The 24,566-nt window shown below is 49.8% G+C and overlaps 1 protein-coding gene across 1 annotated transcript in view; it reads right to left on the bottom strand.

The window, feature by feature from the left end:
• Positions 1 to 14,538: 14,538 nt before the first annotated feature.
• Positions 14,539 to 24,566, bottom strand: part of Gorasp2 (golgi reassembly stacking protein 2) — a 29,710-nt gene continuing 19,682 nt past the window's right edge. Inside the window, exons 6-10 of the mRNA XM_052724724.1 lie at positions 21,396 to 21,528; positions 20,205 to 20,328; positions 18,173 to 18,259; positions 17,201 to 17,311; positions 14,539 to 15,634 (exon numbers count right to left, since the gene is read on the bottom strand). Of these exons, the coding sequence (XP_052580684.1) occupies positions 15,297 to 15,634; positions 17,201 to 17,311; positions 18,173 to 18,259; positions 20,205 to 20,328; positions 21,396 to 21,528 (793 nt within the window). The 3' untranslated portion in view covers positions 14,539 to 15,296. The remainder of the gene's footprint in view (positions 15,635 to 17,200; positions 17,312 to 18,172; positions 18,260 to 20,204; positions 20,329 to 21,395; positions 21,529 to 24,566) is intronic.

Raw genomic sequence — 24,566 nt, 5'->3', positions numbered from 1 at the left:
GCTTGTCCATTTTGATCTGAATTGGCTTTCCCACCCAAAACAGTTTCCTTCCTCCCCCACATTCATTTATTTATTTAGGGTCCTGTTGTTTAGCCCAGGCTGGCCTCAAAGTTGATGGCAGTTCTCCTCCCTCAGCCTCCAGAACGCTGGAATTAGAGGGAGGTATCTGCTACTTCACCCCATTAAAAAATTCTTTTTTCAGTAGGAAAGATGAGTGTGTAAACCAGATTCAAAAATTGTTCTCATGAAACCATACCAAATATTGGTAGAAAGTTTCAAGTGAGTAACAGCGCGGTTCTCTCCTGAGTGCTCTTGTGCCTTCAGCTCTGGGGCGTGGACACTTGCACAGGCAGCAGCGCTCTTAGGACAGTGACACAGCTCACCCGTCACCGTTTGGAAGCAGGCTGTGGACAGCTGGGGACAGCTGTTGTCTGGGTTCAGCTGAAAATGAGGATCCAAATCTGCAATGGTGCTGTGTGGAGTAGAGTTCACTTCTCAGAACTGTGCCCAGCACTTAGGAAATTCCAATATCAGATGCTTTTGAAAACTCAAAGATCATCACTTTTGCCTACTAAAGCAGTCCATTTTGGTTCTTGTGATAATTTAAATTCCTTCAAGAAAGAAGGTTCTCAATGCTTAACTCAAGTTTCAAGGAAGAGATGATTAGATTACCAGAAAAGGGAAGGTGCACAGACAGAGGGTTTGAAAGTGACCGGAAAACAGCGATTTGGAGGAGGAAAAAACTCAGCCACCGAACTACAGAAGGCTGTGCTTCATTACTGCCTTTCTTCAGAAGCACTTCTGTGGAGCAGCTGTTTGAGGTAGGGCGGGTGGGGGATCTGCTCCCCAAAAGAGGAAGCCAGTGGGAAAAAGCCACCAGAAGGGAGGAAGAGAAGCTCCCGTGCCTGCAGCCTCAGTGTAGGAAGGTGTGGAGGCAGGAGCATTGTGAGTTGAAGGCCAGAGCCAGCCTGGGCTGTAAAGACTGTCTCAATTAAAGTTTTTGGAATATCAAAATGTCACTTTTCACTGTTGACAGACAAATCCCAGAACAAGTGTGATTTTACTTTTTTTTTTTTTATTTGTTTTTAATCATAAAAGAGCAAACCTGAAGTACTGGGATGTTGTCAGGGCACACTGTTGGTGGCAGTGAGTCACTTGAGAGCTACCTCCTGTCCAGGCTCGGTTCAGGTAAGATAAGAGCACGTTGCAGACCAGTGCTGTCCTGCTCTGTTCTCTTGCCTCCTACCGCCAGGTGAGGCCACCATGAGTAAGACCTGTGTGCTCCCCAAGACCTGTGTGCTCCCCCACAGAGAGCAGAAAGTGGCTGTGGGCTTCTCCCTGCCAGTGTTCTCAGTATTGAGAACTGTGGAACTGACTGGATCAGTAGCTCCCAGGAAGCCTGGAACTTTGGAGAAGCTGCACCAGCGTGTCCCTCCAAGTGTTAGGACTGATGTGGACACCCCTGTGCGGTGCTCAGCACAGCCTGCTGTGTAGAACCCTGACCACTGAGTGACTCCAGCAGTTTCAGACCTGTGTGTACCGCTTCAGGCTTTAGACGCTGGAAAAGCCATATGTGTTGGGCCAAACATCATAAGGAGCCTAGCATCCCATGTGAGTTGTGTGGTGTGTATGTGTTAATTCATCCACTTAGCAGGAGATACGTGGTAACCACCAAACTAAAGTTGCTAAAAATAAGTATGGTAAGTGTTGACAGTCTTATTTTAGGTACTTCAGAATTTGGTTATTTTGTCTACTAATGACCAAATTTGCAACTTCTTTTTAAAAAAGGTATTCAGGAAAAGGATGATGCAAGATGGGGTGGGGGTGGGGGTGTCTCCCTTTGGGAGGACAACTCTGACTTTGCCTTCCTTGTAGTTTATTGTGTGACCATAGTCACCAACCTCTCTGGGAGGCCTCTATATCTATAAACTGTCTACTAATAGCCCCTGCCTGGCAGGAACCTAGCACAGAAGGTGAGTTAGCACAGGAAGCCATGCCCCGCCCCGCGCACAGGCGAGGCTTAGGGACCTCCATGGAAGCCACTGGGAGGCCCTAGGAAGGGCTGGCAGAGTGGGCAGCAGCCAGCACCTGGGTTTGATGTTGTCTTTGAATCCGTGACTTCAGTGTGAGGCCTGCCTGTGGCTTCAGTGGGAGGCCTGCCTGTGACTTCAGTGTGAGGCCTGCCTGTGGCTTCATTGTGAGGCCTGCCTGTGACTTCAGTGTGAGGCCTGCCTGTGACTTCAGTGTGAGGCCTGCCTGTGACTTCAGTGTGAGGCCTGCCTGTGGCTTCAGTGTGAGGCCTGCCTGTGGCTTCAGTGGGAGGCCTGCCCGTGGCTGAGACAGCAGGCTCTCCTGTGATCCTCACCTGCCCTAGCACACTCAGCTTTGGGAGGCCACACATCCCTGGGGGTGCAGCTGGGTGTGTTAGGCTCTTTCCCGGGCTAATGCTATTCCTCACATTGTGCTTTATGGATCTCGAGCCACTATGGATACTAACACTGTTGGCTTCTGGACTAATGTATCAAAGGGCTTGTTAACTTTCTTTTTTCTGACAATTTTAATTCTCCAGTAGGGATGTTTTCTTCAGTTTGTAAAGTCACAGACACATAGTTTCAACTCTGTCTCTAAAAGAAACTCCTTTGAAGACATTATCAGATCATGCACATCAAGATGCAGAAATCCCGGGTAGTGACCAAGTCAGTGTAAGGAATGTAAACAGCATGGCAGGATTATCTTGTATGTGTCTTGACTCAATAGCATGTTTACCTTCAAATATATTATCCTTGCCTTTGGCCAGCAATGTTCGGGTTTCGTTTCTGGGAGAGGTGATGTCTGGGAGAAAGAACTATGCTAAAGTGTACCTTCCTTTGTATTTTGTTGGTTTTTTCTTTTTAATTCTAAAAAAGAGGTCTTAACCTTTTAGTAGTAAAGGGGCTGATTTGTAAGGGTGATTTAGAGAAAATAAGTGACTTTCTGTCATGTGGCCTGTATGAAACATGCTCAGTCTGCTAAGTGACCGCAAAATGGCTTGTGAAGTTTCTTGTTCCGTGGAGTTCATTGTCTACATTTAACTCCCAGATTTCTAGAAGAAGCCGTACTCAGAATGGAGATCTGGAAAATATAAAGGCTCATCCTAGCAAAGTTCTTGGTTCTCCCTTGGTCAGAGAGAGGGGTACATGTGCCTGGATTCCTTTAGTAGCCTGGCACTGAAGACGCCAAGGGGCGGTGAAGAGTCTTGTTTTGAACATGTAACATGAAACCTTGCAAGGCTCGCTTGCTGGTTTCTCAGGCCAGCCATGTTGGCGCTAGCACTTTTTCCCTTCTGGTTTGGAGGGTTTGGGTGAAACCACGATGGAAACATTGCTCCGCTCATTTGCCGTTACCACAGGATTAGAAGTTAAAGCTAAGCGGGGTCCTGGTCTCTGGAAGAAACAGTTCTGTGTGCATTCACCCCTTCTTGGTAACGCACAGGGTACACTTCAGTAAAAACAGCAACGTCTGGAGCCGTCAGCATGTGACTTTCTCCTGTATCATCAAGTGTTAGGGGCTCCCCTCCCCCACTCCCAAGTTCGAAGTTTTTATGGTGTGGTTGTTTTTTCCATTGAATCAAAATGGTGTAATTGGATCGGATACACTAGGGTTACAAGTCCCCTACCACCCCAGAAAGAAAAGCTGGGTTCTCATCCCTTGCAAAAATCTACTCAGGCTTGCTAAGTCTCCTTGGCAACTCTCCAGGCCAGCTGTCCTTGGTCTGGGGTCTTGACTGATGGCGGGGCGCTTGTGTTTATCACACTTGAGTACATTTGGTCATTCGGTGGTTCTGTTCCCACACTGACAGCCACTGAAGGAGAGAAGCCAAGGGAGACACCTGGGTTCTCATGCCTCAGACCAGGAGTATCATCCTTGACTGCAGCTGAGTCAGAAGGCCCCAACAAACTGCAGAGCACTACTATGTCAGCTCCAGTGACTTGACAAATGACCGTTTCTGCATGTAGTCTGTACTTTCTGAAAAGTCAAATTCAAATGCATACACAGTCTATATATAGGATCATGACAAATGTATACATAGTCTCATGACTTCCCAGATTTGGGGAGCGCGTGAAACAGGAGTCTAAGAACTCAGTGGAAAACTGACCTAGAGGACCCTGTGGTCATCATTAACAGAGTAACTGTACATATTAGCAGAGTGCAGTGTGGTAGTTGACACATACAGGGCTGGTCCATCGGGGTGCATTTCCCTCTCTTTGCCATTTATGTCTGGGGCCTTAGAGCATCTAGGTCTTCATAAACACATAACGGGCTCTTAGGAGCTTGGCATCCCTCCCTACTGTGACCATCAAATCGCTCCTTCTGTCTGTTTTCATGTCTAGGTGCCCTCTCCATGCTAACACATCACTTATCCTCTCGTGACTGCAAATTCGGGTGGACTTACTCTTTCAGCAGCCACACAAGAGAACATGATTGTGTCCTGTGTGTTTTATAATGTTCCATCCATCAAGGCCCAACCTAATCCCCAACTGTAGATGGAAATTCCTAGAGGCCTGTGCCTCAGAGTGGGGACCAGCTGAAACTGCCACCCAGGTCCACGCTATGTTTGTTTTGTTAATTTATTGATGTTTTGGGTTTTTTTTAGGTATGAGTGCTCTGTCTGTTGAATGCCTGCATGCCAGAAGGGGGCATCAGATCCCACTACAGATGGTTGTGAGCCACCATGTGGTTGCTGAGAATTGAACTCAGGACCTCCGGAAGAGCAGCCAATCCTCTTACCCGCCGAGCCACCTCTCCATCCCCCAAGCTATGTTCTTTAAGAAATGATTCTCAGGAATAGGGTGTTGAATTCTTAACTGTGTATGAGGCTCTGGACTTGATTACAGCAAGCTAGAGTTACGTGCATTTTGTAGGTTTGAGCAGGAGGGATGTAGGTCTAGTCTGCTCATAGTGTGGCAGCAGGAGCTGAGCTGAGCTGGGCCTGGGGACCACAAAACTCTGCTGAATCAAATGATAACCAGCACCAGTCTCGGTAAGCATCTTCCTTTCAACACAAAAGTAATGATGTTTGCCATGGTGGCGCATGCCTTTAATACCAATACTCTGGAGACAGGCAGGCAGATCTCTGTGAGTTCAAGGCCAGCCTGGTCTACAAAGCGTTCCAGGACAGCCAGGGCTATTACACAGAGAAACCCTGTCTGGGGGGTGGGAGTATTACGTTCTCAGAAGTTTTCAAATGTAAGCCTCATCGTTTTATTTGTCTTGTGTTTGAGATACCTTAAGATCTCCAACACAGTGTTTAGAAACCTTTGAAGTGGCATAAGTACCTCTGCCCAAGACTTCATTCATGATTCATTATGGAGAGAAAAATCACACCTGACTTTTGTAGAAAAGCGACTGTACTGCAAAATTTAAAGGATCCATTTCTATTTCTTAACCATTTATTTTGTGTGTGTACCCCACCCCTTGGGAGGTGAATGAAAGAACTCAATCTTGGGGTGTCAGAGGCAGAATTACCCCGCCCCCCGCCCCCCCCCCCCCCCCCCCCGTGACCTTTCATCCTCTCAGTTACCTGAACAGCCACTCCGCTGGCTGGGGTGGACAGATGTGGGCTGAAGCATCCTCCTTTGCCCTCATTATGCCCCAGCTTGGTCTAGAGAAGGTCATGACCAAGATGCCCGCAGGAAACCCGAGTGTCTGGCCATCCTGTGTCCCAGCCATCTCTGCTCCCTCACCACTTGGAGCTGAACTCACAGCAGTTCACTAACAGATACCAGCCAGCAAAGCCAGATGTGGCCTCTGCCAGAGGTCACACAGCAGCCGCTCAGTATCTACTGCTGTTTCTACCCTGAGGACTGAACGACACCTGCAGGAGGAGCGGGTAGGGCTTGCCTCCCTGCCACCAGCCATCTGACCAGAGACTGCGAAGCCTCGGGCATTTGAACACCATTCACCAGGCTTGTCTGGATTTCCACGTATTTCATTTCCCAAGTCAGGAAAGACTTCTTGCTAACGAGGTTTTTCAAACCTCCTTGATCTCTGCAAAAGACAAGATCCGCAGAACTGGGTGGCCTAAGCACCCTACCCCTGCGTTCAAGGCCTTGTAGAACAGTACCCCACCCCGTGCCCCATTCCATGCCCAGCGCTACCCAGCCACCCTCCCTCTTCATCCCCGAAGAGTGTGTCGCCCCAGAACCGCGTGTGCTGCTTCCCTGCCGGTCTTGAATGACTCTTCCCTCCTCCTGCACCCGAGAGGACGTCTATCTGTAAACCTCGGATGGAGTGACTGCCTGCACAATCTGCCCCCGACCCATCACCTGGGGTGAAACTGCTAATTGGCTGGGCACAGGATGCCGTCGCCTGGAGTCCCAGCAAGCAGGCGGGGCACCCGAGAGCGGACCTGAGCAGAGGAGGCGGGATACTGCACCAGACTCGCTCCCAGCCACGTTCCTCCCAGCCTGGACCCTTTGGGACGGATAACTCCGGGACCCCCGGGATCCTCCACCCAGCCAAGCCTTAATGCTGGAAAGACCCGGGAGCCAGAGCACGCCTTCCACCTTTGCCGGCCACGCCCCGGGCCCTGCACGACCGGCCCGTAGACCCCGCAGCCTCCGACGGGGCGCAGCGTTTCCAAGTTCTCAGCGCCACCTGGTGGCCTGAAGTGCTCACTGCGGGTCCCCGGAGCCTTTCTGGGATGCCTTGTTGGGGCAGGACTGAGGCTTGAGCTAGCACAGCTCTACCTGGATTCAAACCCCCGGCCAAAGCTCCCCTACCGCGTGAACTGGAGTCTCCCTAGCCTCGGTTTGAGGCTCCTGAGAAGGAAGCCCGTGAGAATTCCGAGGAAAGCGCGCCTGGCGCAGTGCTTGGGGAGTCTGCCTCAGATCATCACGTCTCTCTAAATGTCCTCCTTTTTCTCACTAAAATAGAACAATTGTTTTTGGATATATATTTAATATTTTATTTATTTATTTGTTTGTTTGTTTGTTTGTTTATTTTGGTTTTTCGAGACAGGATTTCTCTGTGTAGCCTTTCCTGGATCTCGCTCTGTAGCCCAGGCTGGCCTCGAACTCACAAAGATCCGCCTGCCTCTGCCTCCCAAGTGTTGGGATTAAAGGTGTGCACCACCACCGCCCAGCTTTTTTTATGGCTTGTTATTAGCTCTGACCCCAGGCAACTTTATTAACATGCAAATAAAATCACATTTCAGTACAAATAAAATGTCACCATAAAAATATGTGTATTAAATTAGAAAAAACAGTTTTCTTCCATGCACCACAGTTGGTAACACATCCATAGGACTAAGTCCAAAGCCTGAACACCTGATAACCCCAGTGCTCGCTCGCTCTCTCCCTCTTCCCTTCTCTCTCTCTCCCTCTGCGCCCCCCTCCCCACTCTTCACCTTGTCCTTTTCCTCTCCCTCTCACCCTCCCTCTCTCCCTACTTAGTAAAAACATGCATTTGAAAACATGAACCTCCTTATCTCATGTTTTACACCTCTTGTTTGTTTCTTTGTTGTTTGTTTGTTTTAAATGGTTTTTCGAGACAGGGTTTCTCTGTGTAGCTTTGCACCTTTCCTGGAACTCACCCTGCAGACCAGGCTGGCCTCGAACTCACAGAGATCCACCTGCCGCTGCCTCCCGAATGCTGAGATTAAAGGTGTGCGCCACCACCACTCGGCTGTTTTACACCTCTTAATATCTGGTCACCTCAAAAAGAGAAACAGCCTCAGCAGAGCCCAGGGTGTTGAACTGGTCATTAGACTCCCAGTGAGCTCCAAGCTCCACACCAGGTTCAAAGGAGCCTGGCTCTTGTTTTAACTCAGCCCCCTGACCAAGCACGTGGTGTTTGCTGTAACACGTTCACTCCTTCTTGCCAAAGAAGCACACGGGGCGAACCACCAAACTTAAATGAAGTCATGTTACAGGCGAGTGCTTCCTGTACCTTACCGTGAACAGTATTTCTTGTGAGAACAGGGCCCAAAACATGACTATCCACAACATGGACTCCTGCCGCCAGCTCCCTGGGCCATTCCTAGCTAAACCGATTCACAAACTTCACAACGTTGCAGATCCAGCTGGGCAAACCTGTTGGGGGTGGGGGGTAGCTGCCTCTGTGTCTGACCAGACACAGAATAGGACCTTGAGATGACAGGGAGTGATCACCCACAGTTTCCAGAAAATCCAGGCTTCAGAGAGCCAAGAGGGAACACAGCTTTCCCAGACTCTACGTAACCCATTTCCCCTGATTAGAAGTAAGCTTCTTGTTTGTGCACAGTAAAAAAACAACCCAATTCTGTGTGGAAAAACTCTGGCAGGGTGGGGATATAGCTCAGTAGTGGATAGTGCACTTGTCCAGGATGTACAAGATCTGCCCTACAAACAAAAACATACAGTGACACCCACCGCTGCTGCACATCTGTAATTCCAGCACTGCAGAGGTGGAGCCTGGAGGATCAGGAATTCACCATCATCTTCGGCTGTATAGCAAGTTCAAGGGCAGCCTGGGCTCCCTGGGATCCTATCACAACAGTAACAGTTATTATGATTCCTCAGGGATGTATAAAAGAAGAGATGAGAAGTCCCTGTAACCTACCCCCAGTTATCCTAAGTCAAGGGCTTTTTGAAGGTGCTTGCCCCAAGCCTTAGGCAGACTTCTTCGTGTTTGTGTGTGCGTGTTCTCATGTGAAGTGAGCACATGTGCATGGACCACATCTTGGATTTTGAGACAGGGTCTCCCAAAGCTCTAATAATCACCAAGTAGGCTCGGCTAGTGGCCACCAAGGATCCACCTGTCACCTGCTTCTCTGGTGCTGAGATTACAAGCACCTGTGACCATGCCTGGCTTTGGAGGGGGTGTGGGTCTGGTTACATAGCCTGGCAGGCCTGGAACATGCTATGTAAACCAAACTGGCCTTGAATTCAGAGATCCACCTTTCTCTGCCTCTAGAGTTCTGGGATTAAAGGTGGAACCACGCCTTCTTGTTGTTGTTTTATTCTTTGGAGGTCTGCCACCCGGCTCCCAAATAAATCATACACAGAGGCTTATTCTTAATTATGATTGCCCGGCCTTAGCTCGGCTTGTTTCTTGCTAGCTTTCCTTAACTTAAATGATCCCATCTGTCTTTGGCCTCTGGGCTTTTCCCGTTCTCTTACTTCTGTAAATCTTACTCTTACTCTGTGGCTTGCTGTGTAACCGGGTGGCTGACCCCCATGACTTCCTCCTTCTCTGTCTACTCCTTCTTCTCTCTCCCAGATTTCTCCTCCTATTTATCCTCTCTGCCTGCCAGCCCCGCCTACCCTTTCTCCTGCCTTGCTATTGGCCATGCAGCTCTTTATTAGACCATCAGGTGTTTTAGACAGGCACAGCAACACAGCTTCACAGAGTTAAACAAATGCAACATAAACAAAAGTAATACACCTCAAAATAATATTCTACAACAATGCCTAACTACGCCTTGCTTTTTTTTTTTTTTTTAACATGGGTTCTGGGGTATCAACTCAGCTCACCATGCTTGCAAGGCAGGCACTCTACTGACTAAAGCATCCGCCCTCGGGAGAGGTATATTCTCACCACTCACTTCTCCCTGGCACCTGGGAAAAGGTGCCCTCTGCCCTTCCCCTGGCCTCTCACTCCAGAGTCGAAATAATTTGTTATGATAGTCCTCGGGTCTGACGTGATATAAAACCCAGGGAACCCAGGACTCAGCATGAGGATGGGCCCAGGACACCATGTGGCCCTGCTGCTTGGGTTGGGAAAGACTTTTTTTTAAGAATTTTTTTTGTATGTGCATGAGTGTTTGCTACATGTATGTATGTGCACCATGTGTGTGCCTGGTGCCCCACAGAGTTCAAAAGAGATACAGGAAAGCATGGAACTAGTTTGGAGTTCCATGGAGTGGTTGTGAGCTACCATGTGGGTGTTGAGAATCAAACTCGTATCCTCTGCAAGAGCAACAAGTGCTCTTAACCACTGAGCATCTCTCCAGTCCTGGGGAAGACATTTAAACAAAGACTAAGAGCTTCTTCCAGCCTGGCCTAGTAAGCTGTGGATATGGGAGCAGATGGTATCAGTCTGAGTGCAGGGGAAGCAGAGAATCTAAGTAATGTAACTTCTCAATAGCCAGAGGGGACTCAATCCCGGGACTGCTTCACCCAGCCTTTGGTACACTTATCACGGGCTAAGGTCCCTATGAACATCAGGCATTGGAGGGCAACGAAGGACAGCAGAGGGAATTGGGCAGGAGGGCGGCGTTTGATTCCCAGTTCCCTAGGCCTGACTGATTCAGCAGGGACCTTGGACTTGGTAAGGGGCTTTAGAAGCCTTACCGAACCCCATGGGGGGGGGGCGTGTGTGAGCTATAGAAGAACTGAGAGGTTCTGGAAAATCTGCATGATTTAGACAGACATGTAAATTAGATTTGTAAAATGTTAAACCAAAGGGAGTTGGAAGAATAAAGCAGACAGAGGTGTCTGAGTTCTCAACGGCAGATGTGGCGTGGCTTATAGGGAATCCACACACTGTGCTCTGCACCTTCTGGAAGGCCTTATGGCCTGAGCAATGGAAGAAATAAATGATGAAGCAGGACAGGTGGACATTGAGCTTGACTTAATGGTGGCAGTTACCTCCAGAGTATGCAGTGTGGATTTCTCCTCTGCATGAAGTATAGTGGGGACAGAGGTTGTTCAGCCTGAGGTCCTTTTAGCAGCCAGGTGTGGCGGATGGCAGTGTAGCAAGGGCCATGATGCTGGCTGGGAGCCTGTCAAAAACTAAGTGGAAACGAGAGTATGGCCCTGAGCCAGGCTGAGCGGCACTGGTGGCCCAGCTAGGACCACTGGAGGTGGGATGGAGGAGATACACAGTGACCTCAGGGCAGCAGCCTCTCCCTAGGACGGGGAGGCCAGGTGGCTTATGGAAGATGACTGTGGATTATGGAGCAAGGGGTGGGGCTAACGGGGTAGAGTCTCTCATCCAGGTTTTAATACCCAACATTGTCCTTTTGACCAAACAACTGATACAAGTGCTGACATCTTTTCAGCTGTACTAGACCTTGCTAGCATTTCTATTTTAGTATCCCCTTAACCATTCAAGGTCAACTTAGAACAGTGCTATGCCTTCGAAGAGCCTGCTCACCCACTGGGAAAAGATTTCTTTACATAATGCTAACCTCTGAGTATCTTAGATTTGCAAACGCATGTGGAAAGCCAGAGAGACAGACTTAAGGAGTTTTAAATAAAGGCACTCTGTGTGAATGTGGAAGGGGGCTTCCGAGAGCCGTAAGGTTGTCGGGTGCAATGCCCAGTGCCAGCGAGGCCCCCAAAGCCTCACAAACCATAAGGCTGTTACACTCCTGTTGGTTACATGCCCGGACTAGGCCGTTAAGTCCTTATTGGCGACTACATGCTTTGGTGGAAGTATATTGAGAAATAAGGCTGTGACTGGGCTGGAAGCTCCCTCGATGTTGAAAGGCACCATGAGGGCTGCTGGGAGAGTTGTCACCAACAGTCCTCCATGGTTATAGATCCTAAACCGGACTAACATGCAGGGCAAGGTGTGCCCACTGGTGTCAGTGGTGCGGCTGTTAGGGTGAAACCAACTCTGACTGGACTTAAGGCCTTCCTCACAGGAGGGAATTGACATCAGGTATTGTAAGCCAAGCCAAAACCTGTGGTTGAGAGCCCAGAGGGGAAGCAATCGCTATTGTTTTCTTGCATAGATGTGGTGTGTACATCAGATCACCTTCTAAACAATGGTTTTACATCCACAGATAACTAACTACTCTGTCTGCCATAGCTGCTCATGGAGGGAAACTTATGCAAGGGGTGATATACTCCAGACTCAAGTGGTCTAACTCCTCCAAACAAGGGATTGTTCTGTGGCACAGTGGCCCATGGAGGAAAATAGCCAAACATTCATGTTGCCTTCCCCAGGACACAGGAAGCGCTGCAGAAGAGGGAACAGAAAGAATGTAAGGGTCACAGGAAGAGATAGAGTGTTACATAGCTATTATCATACAAACTGAAACACTCTCATAAGAATCAGGAAATAAGTACAACCTGTAAGACTGAGGAAGTTCCTAAAATCTAGAAAACCCACAGGCCCCACCTCGAGGTTATAAAAAGTCAACAATTGCTGGGGAGAGATTGAGCCACCAAACTCTTGCAAGTTGGGTAGAGTACCATGGTGGCAGCCTCTGTGTCACCCATACAAGTGCCTCTGAATCACTCTCACTCACATTCCTTAAGTAATCACAATGAACTCATCTGTTCACTAAGCTGGACTTAGGTGTTTGCTGTGGGTGACCTATCTGGATGAACAGGGAAAGTCACAGCTGATGAAGAGGCCAAGGCCAAGGAAGAGACTATTTCCAGGTCTTGTGAATTTTCAGAAATAAGCTAAGAATTGCAGCTGTTTTTACAGTGACCCCTTTTAATATGGGCAAAACAGAAAACGGACAAAAATCAACAGGGTAAGGTGGCTCAGTGGATAAAGATGTTTGCCACTAAGTCTCATCACCAGCGTTCAATCCTCAGAACCCACTTAGTAGGAGAGAACCAACTCCCATAAGCTAGCCTCTGATGATCACATGGGTGCACACACACACACACACACACACACACACACACACACGCACACACACACAATGAAAGACAATAGCATCCTAGACTGTCTTAACTCTTCTAGTGGGTGGTACGTGGAAGTTGGCCTTGAACTCCTGACCCTCCTGCCTCTATCACCCAAGTTCTGGGATTACAGGAATGTACCACCATGCCCAGCTAACTCTCCTAGTTGTGCCCGAGGCTGGGCTACTGTCCACAAAGCCCACTCTCCATTCATGACAGCCTGTGTGCTCAATCACTCAAGGCTCTGACCTGTGCGGTCTCAGCCACATTTCCCTCAGACCTACTGTCCCTTCCCAGTGCCTCCGCACTCAAATGTCTTACTTTCCTCCAATATTGGCAAATGGTTACACTGCACGTCCATCTGGCTGGCCACTGACTTTCCTGTGACTTTATGTAGTGATGGCACCAATCGTGGACAAGAACCAAAGGCTCCATTTCTTAGCCTTCTTCAGTTTGATGTGGCCATATAGCTCTGTCAGCAGATTTTATGATGCTGTGTGAAACTCTGATGGGATCCCATAAGCACAGGAATGCCATGCTTTTCTTCTGAGTACTGATGGCTGGGTTTCCAACTGCCACCTGAGATCACGCACCATGACCTTGGTGGGTGGAAACACACACGGATGGAGCAAGACAGGGTTTCTCTGTGTAGCACTGGCTGCCCTGGAACTCACTCTGTAGACCAGGCTGACCTCAAACTCAGTTATCTACCTGCCTCTGCCTCCTGAGTGCTGAGATTAAAGGTGTGCGCCACCACCACCTGACTGGAAACCTCATCTAAATGGGAGAAGGGAACTTTAGTGTTTAAATCGTTGCATTTGAGAATCTCTTAGGTAATTCAACCTAATTCAATGCCCTTCCTCATTACTGACCTAGCTTTCTTGTGTGATCCTGAGCATTTGCTTAGTGACAGAACACTGTGTTCCCACCTCCTGTCCCCACTAGATGCTGTCATGGAGCTCTCCCACCGTGACTACAGCACTTAAACTGGGCCCTTTAACAAGCTTCCTGGCTTGCCACAGGAGTGGTACACTACCCAGGATATCTTAAATCAGGGCTTCTGGAACTCAGCGCAGGATTGACCATTGCCTACCAATTACTAGAACTTAGGAGGTCAGTGGCAAAGCATATATATACCCAGCACGCTCATGGCCCCAGGTTTCCAGTGCCAACTAAGAGTCTGATGTTTTCCTGAAGAGTAGTCAAGTTCTGCACTTCAAGAAGTTACTGGGCCAGTCTGGGCCACCACCCTCCCCATGGGTGCTTTCCCTCTTCCCCAGAGCCTGGGGCTTCATATGCTCTCACTGATGTTTTCTCCAGAAGATGTTGCAGGGCTATCCTTTTTAAATGAAAACTCACTAAGGTTAAAGACCCCTTCATTGGAGGAATTACTGTTAATCATTTTTTATAGCTTGAAAACGGCTCACTTGCTCTGACTGCCTTTTAACAACTGCTGTATTTTTTCTTTAATGAGTGAGTGTGTGTGTACGTGCACGTGTAGACCAAAGGTCTATGTTGGATGTCTCCCTCAATCAGTCTCCACCTTATTTTTTGAGAAGGGTCTCTCACTGAACCTGGAGTTTGCCAGAGAACTTCAGGGATGCCCAGTGCTGGGACTGGTGGACCTTCTTTATCATTCAACTTTAAGCATGTACGTGGCTAAGTGCATTCTGGGAGAGGGGCTGGGTTTCGGTTGGGTGTCAGCAATGCCACAGCTGCAGTGAGTGTCTCTGTGCTAGCACCAGGTCAAGCACCAATGAACTGCTTCCATCTTCCAAAACGGGGCCAGCGGATGCATGTACATCAGTCAGGAAACCAACTCCACTTGATTTTGCATCTCTTGGGAACTAGCAAAGCACACCATAAACTGACTTTAGAGATGTGAAGCACACGTGATGTGTACACGTGCAGATAGAACACAGGAGAAAAGTAAAGCCACTGTAATTTATTGCTGTGACTGTGCTCTCCCGGGGTCGCTATACTGTTAAGTAGCTACAAAGTGCAGCACCTCCTTTCTCTCTCTTTAAATGCCATCTCACCGCAGGCATCTAAAGCAACAGCAGCAGCTACAAAATGGTGTCTGAGTACTTTTGAGTTCAGAACAAGATCTGTGTACAGGCGGAATAAAAAGATGCTCAATTAATAGTGTGCTGTGTAACCAGAACAAAACATCTTCAAGGGGGAATTCTGTGTAAACCTTCATTGAGATGTGACTCACAGAGACCAACAGGAAATTCGTGTTTCCTTTTACAGTTTAGTGAGGTGGTCTGTGTTCTTGCAAACAATTGACAAAGTACAAGAAATGTTGCGTGTGGGCACTAGGCATCAAATATTTCATTTCCTTACACAAGGAAGAACAGTGGGGCAGGAACCTAGTGGGCACCCTGCCATCTCTTTCCCAAAGATGGACATCCCAGGATGGCAGGAGGTGCCTGGCGCAAGCCACCCAGAACAACTCTTTTTGGTTGTTTAAAATGCAAGCACATTCTCACACCCCTCCCTGGCTGATTCCACCCAACTTGGTGGGAGACAAGCCCTTGGCCTCTTGCGTAGTTTCCCCCAGAATTATGTACAGGATGCCTACAGATACGGTACAAACTAGTATGAAATCAATGGTGGTCTGCGGTTCCAGACATGATCCTGTGGTTAAATAAATAGACCACGTCGACTGTGAAGATTGATTCCAAGTTAAGAAGACTCCGAAGCATTTGCATCAGTAACTGCAGAAACTGGCTTCTCGATGGCAGGCGGGGAGTCACCGACTCTGTCCTCAACAGTGGTGGGGACCTTGGAAGCAGGGGCCATCATATCCACAGTGAGTGAGGAGGCAGCCTCTGCCTTTGCAGTAGTCATGACAGGGTCAGAAGGTGGGCCCGTGGCAGGCAGGGAAGACAGCGGCTCCCCCGCGCTGGCTGCAGAAGAGCCCTCTGGAACCAAGGGGAATGACGGGAGAAACTCAGACGGCATGGGGAGAGGTGCAATGCCAGGTAAGTTTCGGGGAGGCAGGGAGGGAAGAGGTGGCAGACCTAGGACAGAAACAGCAGAGGTCACATATCCTCCCGGCACCCGGAGTGTCGCTATCAAGCACCTCTAGCTGAACCTCATCTAGCACCCGAAGCTACGTCCTCTGCTGACCTCTAACTGGAGGCCAGGGCCAAAGGCTTCCGATCCCCAAGCGCCATGTGCTGTGGCCCTGCACTTCGGGCACCTGTTGATGGAAAGCAGCACCCCCATGGCACTCAAGGGAGCTAGCTGGACGTGAGAGAGGAGGATCCTGCTTCCAGATGGGGTACAAGTGCAGTCCCAGCTCCTATAGCCAGCTAAAGGCAGGAGCCATGGAGGAGCAGCTGGGGAGGCCTGAGACTGACCACTACTTCTGCTGTTCTCAGTGGGCGATTCTGCGATTTTGAGAGCAGCAGAGCAAAGGGAAGGCGGCCTGCACAGTGTATGTGCAGAGCACCACTGGCAGGAGAGAGGCCACAGACTTCCTTCCTTCCTCTTCCCCGTAAAAAGATGGCTACTGGTTAGGAGGGGCTGACGTCCGCTAACTGATTCCTGCTCCTAGAGCATGCTGCCTTTAAAGACACACAAGCCCAAGAATACAGGCTCCAGGAGAGGCAGTGTGGGGTGGTGAGCGTGGCTGGGGTTCTCTGGGCCCCTTTTCTTCAGCCCTGGCTGAGGAGGCTGTGTCGAGCTGATGAGTATATAGATGGTGAGAACTGCAAATGTGTTGGAAGTGTGACAGTGACAACCAGTATGGAGTGTGTGGGATGGACCACTGCGGTGTCACGAATGGGCAGTCACCAGTGGTCAGCGGGAGCAGATGGGTGCTGCTCTTTCCTTTTCACCTGACAGAAGGTCTGAGGACCACTTGGCAACCAGTCCTGAGTCGCTACTACAGACCCTGTCAACAGACTAGTCAGCTGGCATGCTAGGCAGACCTGCGACTGAGGACTTGGGAGGCTCAGACAGGAAGATAATCCAGTTGAGGCTAGCCTAGGTCAGCCATGCAGTGAGACCCGTCTCAGGGAAACAAACAGAAAGAACAGGCCTGAACTGCACAGAGAGGCCCCAGCATTCAACAGGAAGTGGAAAGAGGGGGTTCGTGCACCTCTGGCAGGTGACCTGCACATCATCAGTCAGTGCACAGTGCCACCCCAGTGACCCCTTTGTGACAGTCTGTCTGGGGCCAATCCCGTCAGGGTGTAGAGAGAAGGGGGGGCGGCAGCCTGAGCCAGAGACTTCTTTCTTTCCTCTTCATAAAAAAAGGGCACACTGCCGGGCGGTGGTGCGCACACCTTTAATCCCAGCACTCGGGAGGCAGAGGCAGGTGGATCTCTGTGAGTTCGAGGCCAGCCTGGTCTACAGAGCAAGGTCCAGGAAAGGCACCAAAACTACACAGAGAAACCCTGTCTCGAAAAAATTAAAAAAAAAAAAAAAAAAAAAAAAAAAAAAAGGTGAATACTGGTTAGAAGGAGCTGAAGTCTGCTAAGCTGATTTGCTCTGTCTGGAAAAGACTAAACTGGAGGCCTTGCTTTCCTGAATACAGTCTTTATTAGCAATGTCCTAGGAGGGTAAGGCATGCAACATACCCGGGTTCCCGAGCTCCGGCAAGCCAACCCCTGGCATGAGGTGCGGGGCGGGGAGGTTGAAGTTGGGGAGGTTGGGGAGGGTAGGCAGCCCTGCTGGCAAAGGCATCAGACCTGGGCAGAGGTGAGAAAGAGCACAAGGTCAGTCGTTTACAGGGAAGGAGACAGATCCATATGCTGATAGAGGTACTCACGGCTTCAAAATTCCAACACATCAGAATAACACACACAACAACTAATGTCACATAACTCAACATGTTCTGGCATCTAGGTGATTAGGCTGTGCAACCAGCAAAGGTTAAAACAAGCAACGAATGCTCCTACGACCCTGGACAAGAGGGATGGTGCCCAGTGGTCCCAGGACCTGGAGAAAAAGCTCATTTACTGTAGCAACTATGTAGGAAGCACAACCGAATTTCTCTCTGATGGCGGATGTTTACCGGCCCTGGCTTTCTTTCCTCTGTGTACTACCTGAGACTTACATTTGCAAAAGCAGGAATGAACATCCTACCAACTCAAGCCCCACACTAACAGCTAGCTCACTGCCACACTGCCACACCATCCTGTGTGAGAACATGAAGACCACGGCTCACTACAGCTGTAACTCTGGAATGCGAGGCCCTGACAACAGGCACCCTCAACGCTCAAGGGACATCTCATCCTTATCAGCTCACAACAGGACTTGTCTGCCCCAGAAATACTGAGGAGAACCCACACCTTTCTACACTTGAGCTACTCAAGACCTAAATAAGGAGCCTTCTCAGTCAGGGCAACCACAGGACCAGCCATCAGGAAGTTCTAACTGCACGTAGGAGGTGAGGTGGCGGAGAGTCCCAGGCTAACTGCACCTGTTTCCTGGTCTGCTGAGGAGAGCCCCACATGTTCTCCTGTCAGAGCTCTGCAGTGACAACAGGACTGAGAGAGAAAGAGTTTCGGGGGCAAATGCACTGCACACATCTCCAGCCTGCTGCTTACTTGGTAATGTAGTAGCTGGGTTCATTGGCGGCACGGAAGCAAGGGATGGGTTTACTTGTGCTGGCAATAACGGTACGGTCGGTGCACCTGCAATAAAGCACAGTAAAATAATCTGAAACCATTTTTACTGCCAGAAAACGAGCAGACCGGACACAGGAGGGACGAGCAGACCGGACACGGGAGGGAGGAGCAGACCGGACACGGGAGGGACGAGCGGACCGGACACGAGAGGGACGAGCAGACCGGACACGGGAGGGAGGAGCGGACCGGACACGGGAGGGAGGAGCGGACCGGACACGGGAGGGAGGAGCGGACCGGACACGGGAGGGACGAGCGGACCGGACACGGGAGGGACGAGCGGACCGGACACGGGAGGGACGAGCGGACCGGACACGGGAGGGAGGAGCGGACCGGACACGGGAGGGAGGAGCGGACCGGACACGGGAGGGAGGAGCGGAGCGGACCGGACCGGACACGGGAGGGAGGAGCGGACCGGACACGGGAGGGAGGAGCGGACCGGACACGGGAGGGAGGAGCGGACCGGACACGGGAGGGACGAGCGGACCGGACACGGGAGGGAGGAACGAGCAGACCGGACACGGGAGGGAGGGAGGAGCAGACCGGACACGGGAGGGAGGACACTGTCTAGTCCTTCACCACGGCCAGGGCCCAAGCCCTGGCTGCATCCTTTGCTATGTATCACCTTCAGCGCTCTCACCAATGGACAGCCCTGACAGACACCGCAGCCAGTCTGCTGAGGGGGAGAAACTGTCGCCTCCCTTGGAGAAGCTCACAGACAGGACGTCTGTCTGACCTAAGATGCAAACACGAGGGTGTGGAGAGCCCTGTGCCCTGGGAAGCAGTGAAGGCTGGTCTGTGAGTGAGGACGATGGCAGAGATGTCTCAGCAGACAAAAGGACACTCGGACTTCCCGAGGTGAAGGGAGTGACTAGGCTTCCTTTAACCTCAGGATCCACACAGGCCAACACATCCCGGTCTGTACAACTGTGGCTTGTGGTAACAGTCTCCATGTACAAGGGATCCTTGGGATGCCGTCTGATAAGACCTGACTTCCGGCACTTACCACCTACTCAAGCGGGAGCTTTCTGACGTCAAAACAATAGGTAATACATGTTGAACACCCTTAACTAAAAATCCAAAATCTGAGATAATCCCAAATAGGAAGCTTTTTGAGAGCCAACGTGACTGCAAGTGGAAATTCCACACCCGACCTCACGAAAGGGACGGCAGTCACAACACATGCGCACTGACACCAGTAGAGCGTGCTCTTCCAGCTACGTGTGCGTGTTTGAAACAAATGCACTCATGTTCAGACTTAGCTCCCACCCCACACTATCTCATCATCTGCTGGTTCACAGTGTTCCAGGTAGAGGCCCTCCGGCTGCCATGCTGGGCCAGGAGCTGTCTTACAGAGACATGTTCAAATAGGCAACAGGAGAGGACTGTGCCTAAGAGGGAGCCAACCAGACCAGCTTCTTGTTTACTCATGTGTGAAGTGCTTTCCTGAAGAAACTGGAGACATGCAGAAAGGGAAAGAGGGGTAGGGAGGAGGAAAAGAGAGAAAATAAAGACGAAGAAAAAGACCGTCTAGCCAGAGCACTGGCCAGAGTTCTAGGAAACGCCTCTTTTCTGGACCACACTGCTCCTAGTGTCAGCTAAGTGGTCACATACAACAGCGATTTCTGTCTTCAATCTTGGCTTTAAGAAAATTGAAATGGGGCTGGAGGGATGGCTCGGTGGTTAAGAGCACCTGTTGCTCTTGCAGAGGACCCGGGCTTGGCTCCCAGCACCCACACGGTGGCTCCCAGCCATCACAGGATCTGTCGGTAGCAGCAGCCCAGGATGTCCGTGCAGAGGCTAGGGAAATGGCGCGTCTGTGTGGATGCACACCCTGGTTAGTGTATTTTAACAGACAGCTGTCTGTGAACGCAGAGCACACTGGCCCTCCTTCTGAAGCCTCTATGAAAGCCTGCAGACAAAGCAGCCTGCTGCCGAGCACAGCTCTACATACCTGTACTGAGAACACTGCTGACGGCCGGTGGAGCTGAGCTAATAGACAGTCCGGACAGACTCTGTTCTATCCCTGCAGTTCCCGGTGCTGACAAAGACGGGGGACTAACTGAGGACAGCTGGACCTAGGGAAAAAGGGGGGGGGGGTTACTTATAAAGTAGTTGAGAAGCCAGCTGGACTCTTAGCCCCATGACTCCTTTCTCCAGTCTCGAGATCTGTGACTCCTCCATGGATCTGCTCCTCTCTCACTGCCACCTTTCAGGAGTCTGGTCTAGACACTTCCGAGTCCTGTATTCGTGTCACCTCTAACGTTCTCATGACTGCACTCTGCCCTCCCTGGCTGCTACGTGACACCGTGGTCTCCACATACTAACCCCTCTGGGCAGTAGGCCCCAGTCAGGGTGGAAGAGGTGGCAGAACCGAACATGGAACACCCGGGCTCTGGCCCTGGGCCTCACAGGCATGGGGAGTAAGGACAGGAGGGACTTCTCAGTGGCTGCACTTCCTCGGAACTGGGGAAGGTGAATTAAGCAATATGGCGGGGTCTGCAGAGACGGCAACAGGGCGGCGAGCACTCGCAGACAACCTAAGTTCGGTTCCCCACCCACACTGGGCAGTTCACAACTGCACGGGACTCCAGCTCCAAGGGCTCCAATATCCTCTTCTGGCCTCTGTGGGCATGCGCTCGTATGTACACACTCACAAATACACATGACACCTTTAACTCCAGCTGTTAAACTCTCTTCTGGACTCCTGCAGCACCTATACTTATGTGTACACACACACACACACACACACACACACACACACACACACACACACACGAATCCCTAACCCTGCCTTTACATTTTCTTTTCAGATGTGTGATTTTTATGTGGCCATGTTGACAGGAGATGTAACCATACAGGATGTCTTCCTAAGAAGCAGTTAAAAGCCCTGCAAGCCACACGATTCCTTGACAATTTTATCACTTTCCACTGGGCTAAACTGCCCTCTGCGCTGATGATCTCAAATCCGCACAACTAATCCTGTGTTCTCTAAATGCCAGCAGCACACACCTAACCTCCCTCCGTACAGGGACCTCAAATTCAACACGGTGCTTAATGCATAGCTCCTCACTGCCTGCCTCAACCAGTACCCCCACCACATGCTTCCACACACAGAAACGACCACACAGTAAAATGATCTCACCTCCGTAAACCCATCCTTAAGAGGAGTAATGGGTGTACCGGTCATCTGTCCTGGAAGGGAAATTTTCTTTCCTTCTTCAAATGGGCGTGTAGGTATTCGGTGCAAATAACCATAGCCAATGCCACATCCAAGGCTGAAAAACATTTTTTCTTATTGTTATAAAACACAACTTGCATTTCCTTGAGGTTTTAAAACATGTAAGAGGATGCTCTGCCTCTCCCTCCTTTCTTTTCGTTTTTATTTTGTTTTTAGAGACATGGTCTCATGTAGTCTGGACTCCTGATCCTCATCCTGTATCCCTCTGCATATCCACTCTGCCATCTCCCCAGAGGTCTCTAGGGTCCACCCCATATGTAACACTATGTCTATCTGGACATTACTCTCAGTTCCTATTTTTCTCCAAACATTTCTTACCATTCGACACATGGCACGTTCACCGTTCACTGTGGGTCTCCCTCAGCAGACTCTCAAGGCCGGACAGGACAGAGCCCTTGCTTTTCATTGCCGCAACAGTCCTGGCACTAGGCAGACACCTACTAATTCCCTGCCGTATAACACACCCTGCCTGTCCACCGAAGAGCTCTAAACGTGTCCACATGATGACACTATTTGCAGAGTCCAGCACAAGCCACATATGTATACCTGATGCCAATTTCTTTTCATTTTTCTAGCTACTGTCATCAGAGGCATCCTTCTGAAAGACAGGAGCACCTGCTTCCTTCTAGTCTGCCTGTCTCTTCCTTCTCCTGGGGGGAAGTCCTGCTGTCTGTGTGCTGCTGCTGGGACTGTCTGTGTGTGTGTGTGTGTGTGTGTGTGTGTGTGTGTGTGTGTGCGCACTGCTGCTGGGACTGTGTGTGTGTGTGTGTGTGTGTGTGTGTGTGTGTGTGTGTGCGCGCGCGTGCGTGCGTACCCTGCTGCTGGGACTATCAAGCAGCACTCCAGTCCGCCAATCCAACAGAGCAGCACATGGCCACAGCCAGCTGCTCAACTTCTACCCAGAGCCGACAGTCTTGGAAGTGACAGAGAACTGAAAAGAAGTTCCTTCTTTCATCATGGAAGGTGACTGCGATGCTTCCAGTTGTGCTCTTCTACGCTAATCCATATGAATGTAGACTTACTGTGGGGGCAGCTTTCCACACTTTGGAACCAATGAACATTTACTTACATAGTATCACAGCCCAGGGCTCAAAGTAAGCCAAATCTAGACCAGGAGTTTAAGGCCTTTGACATTCTAGGGTTCCAATCTGTTTCCACACATCTCTTACTTCCCAAGGCACCTGGCACTTTTGGAGTTGCCATGCATGAAAACCTCTCTCTCTCTCCTCTGCTAAGGCACACATGTTATCTCTGTGGACCCCACTACTACCAAAAGCTGGTGGAGTGAGCAGCAGCCAACTTCTTCCTTATCCAAATATGATTTTTACTGTGATGCTTCATACTTCAAAATTACACTTCCAGTTTCTCTTATTGTCAAAGCTATAATTTTTACTCAAATTTAGAGGAAGAAAGATTAAGTCATCTATACTGATCAACAATAGCTTTTTGGGCATAATCACACTTTAAAGCAAGTTTTTGTTGTTATTTGTTTGTTTTTTATTTTTGCTGGGGGATAGTCTTTGATGGGAGCAACAGGGTCAAGCTATGTGGTCCAGGTTAGTCTTGAACTCACAATCTTGCTATGTCAGCCTTCTGAGAACTGGGGTAGGCACCACCACACTGGCTTATAAGGTGCCTGCTAGTCAGAATAACTAGGTGATGACAGAGAAAAGAGCTAGTAGCAGCAGCAAGATCTGCTGCAAACTCAAGAGAGGCTTGTGATGAAGAGCAGCTGAGTAACACACCTTCCTTCTGAGGAAGGAAGGGAGGCGGCGGAGAAACTGGGTGTAAAGGCAGAGCACGCCTGAGAAAATGGCCAAAAAGGGACTGCCGCAAGAGATGCCCATAAGTGGTACTAAACCACATATGAGAAAAGAGTCTTCAAAGAAAAGGAGTGATAGCCAGATGTTTACAAAAGAAGGGCTCTAAATATGAACACAGCAGCGTACAGTCAACGTCGCTGAACATGAAGGAACTAGCAATGTCCTCCACAGCTGGGCTTCAATGTCTACAAACCCACTCCCTTTCCCTGCCCTTGGCTCCATGCTCACCAAGCCCTCTTGTGGTACTAATCTGACCTGGGTACTCTTCCACCCTGTGATGTTAGTTCTAACTGTCAACTTGACACAACCTATATCCCCTGCAAAGAGACTCAATGAGGGACTGTCCCCATCAGGTTGGCCTGTGGGTGTGTTTGTGGGGACTTTCTTGACTGTTAAACTGTTACCTGCTGTAGGAAGACCCTGCCCACTGTGGGCAGCACCATTCCTTGGCTTGGGTCCCAGACTGTGTAAGAATAGAGGAAGCTAGCTGAGCATTAAGCATGCGCACAGCCATTTTCTCTCTGCTGTGGATGTGTGTGACTTGACGTCTCACTTTCCTGCTACTGTGACTTGCCCAGAGTGATGGACGTAACCTGATATTGTGAGATACAACAACTGCTATCTCCCCACAGGCTGCTCTTGGTCAGGGTATTCTATCACAGCAAGAGAAAGAAAACTGAAACACACCAGGAAAGGGGCACTCTGGTGTTGTGAAAAAAAATTGGCCACCAAATGTACACAGAAGCTTCTTTGCAAATTAGTTTATGAGGCAGTCCTAAAGTGGATTAAAAAACAATTTAAAAAAAATATAGTCTTATGCGGTCCAGGATGATTTTGAACTTATGGTCCTTCTGCCTCTACTTCCTGAGTGCTGGGATTAAAGGCATGTGAACAACATCTGGTTTTATGCAGTGCTGGGCACCAAAGCCAGGGTCTTGTGCTCCTTAGGCAAGAAATCTACCAGCCAAGCTCCATCAGCCCGAGGCGGATCAATTATGAATGCCTCGAGAAGATCTTATATCTGGGTGTTTGCAAGTGGACGGTGCGAACGTGATAAAGGGCTGCCACAGGCAGGTCAGATGCAGAGAGATACCCGATCTCACTTTTCTTCAATTACAACAACTGAGAATTCTGGTGGTGAATTTAACTCAACATGTTCAAATTACCACATTTAACTCAAGATCCTTAGGTAGTGAAATAAAAATACTGTGAGCATATGGAGCCCATATGGAGTCCTTCCTTGTTCCATGTA

This window comes from Peromyscus californicus, unplaced genomic scaffold (assembly GCF_007827085.1).
Source record: "Peromyscus californicus insignis strain IS unplaced genomic scaffold, ASM782708v3 Scaffold_7__1_contigs__length_154581171, whole genome shotgun sequence".
NCBI classification, from domain to species: domain Eukaryota; kingdom Metazoa; phylum Chordata; class Mammalia; order Rodentia; family Cricetidae; genus Peromyscus; species Peromyscus californicus.
This window is presented reverse-complemented; position numbering and strand designations above follow the sequence as displayed.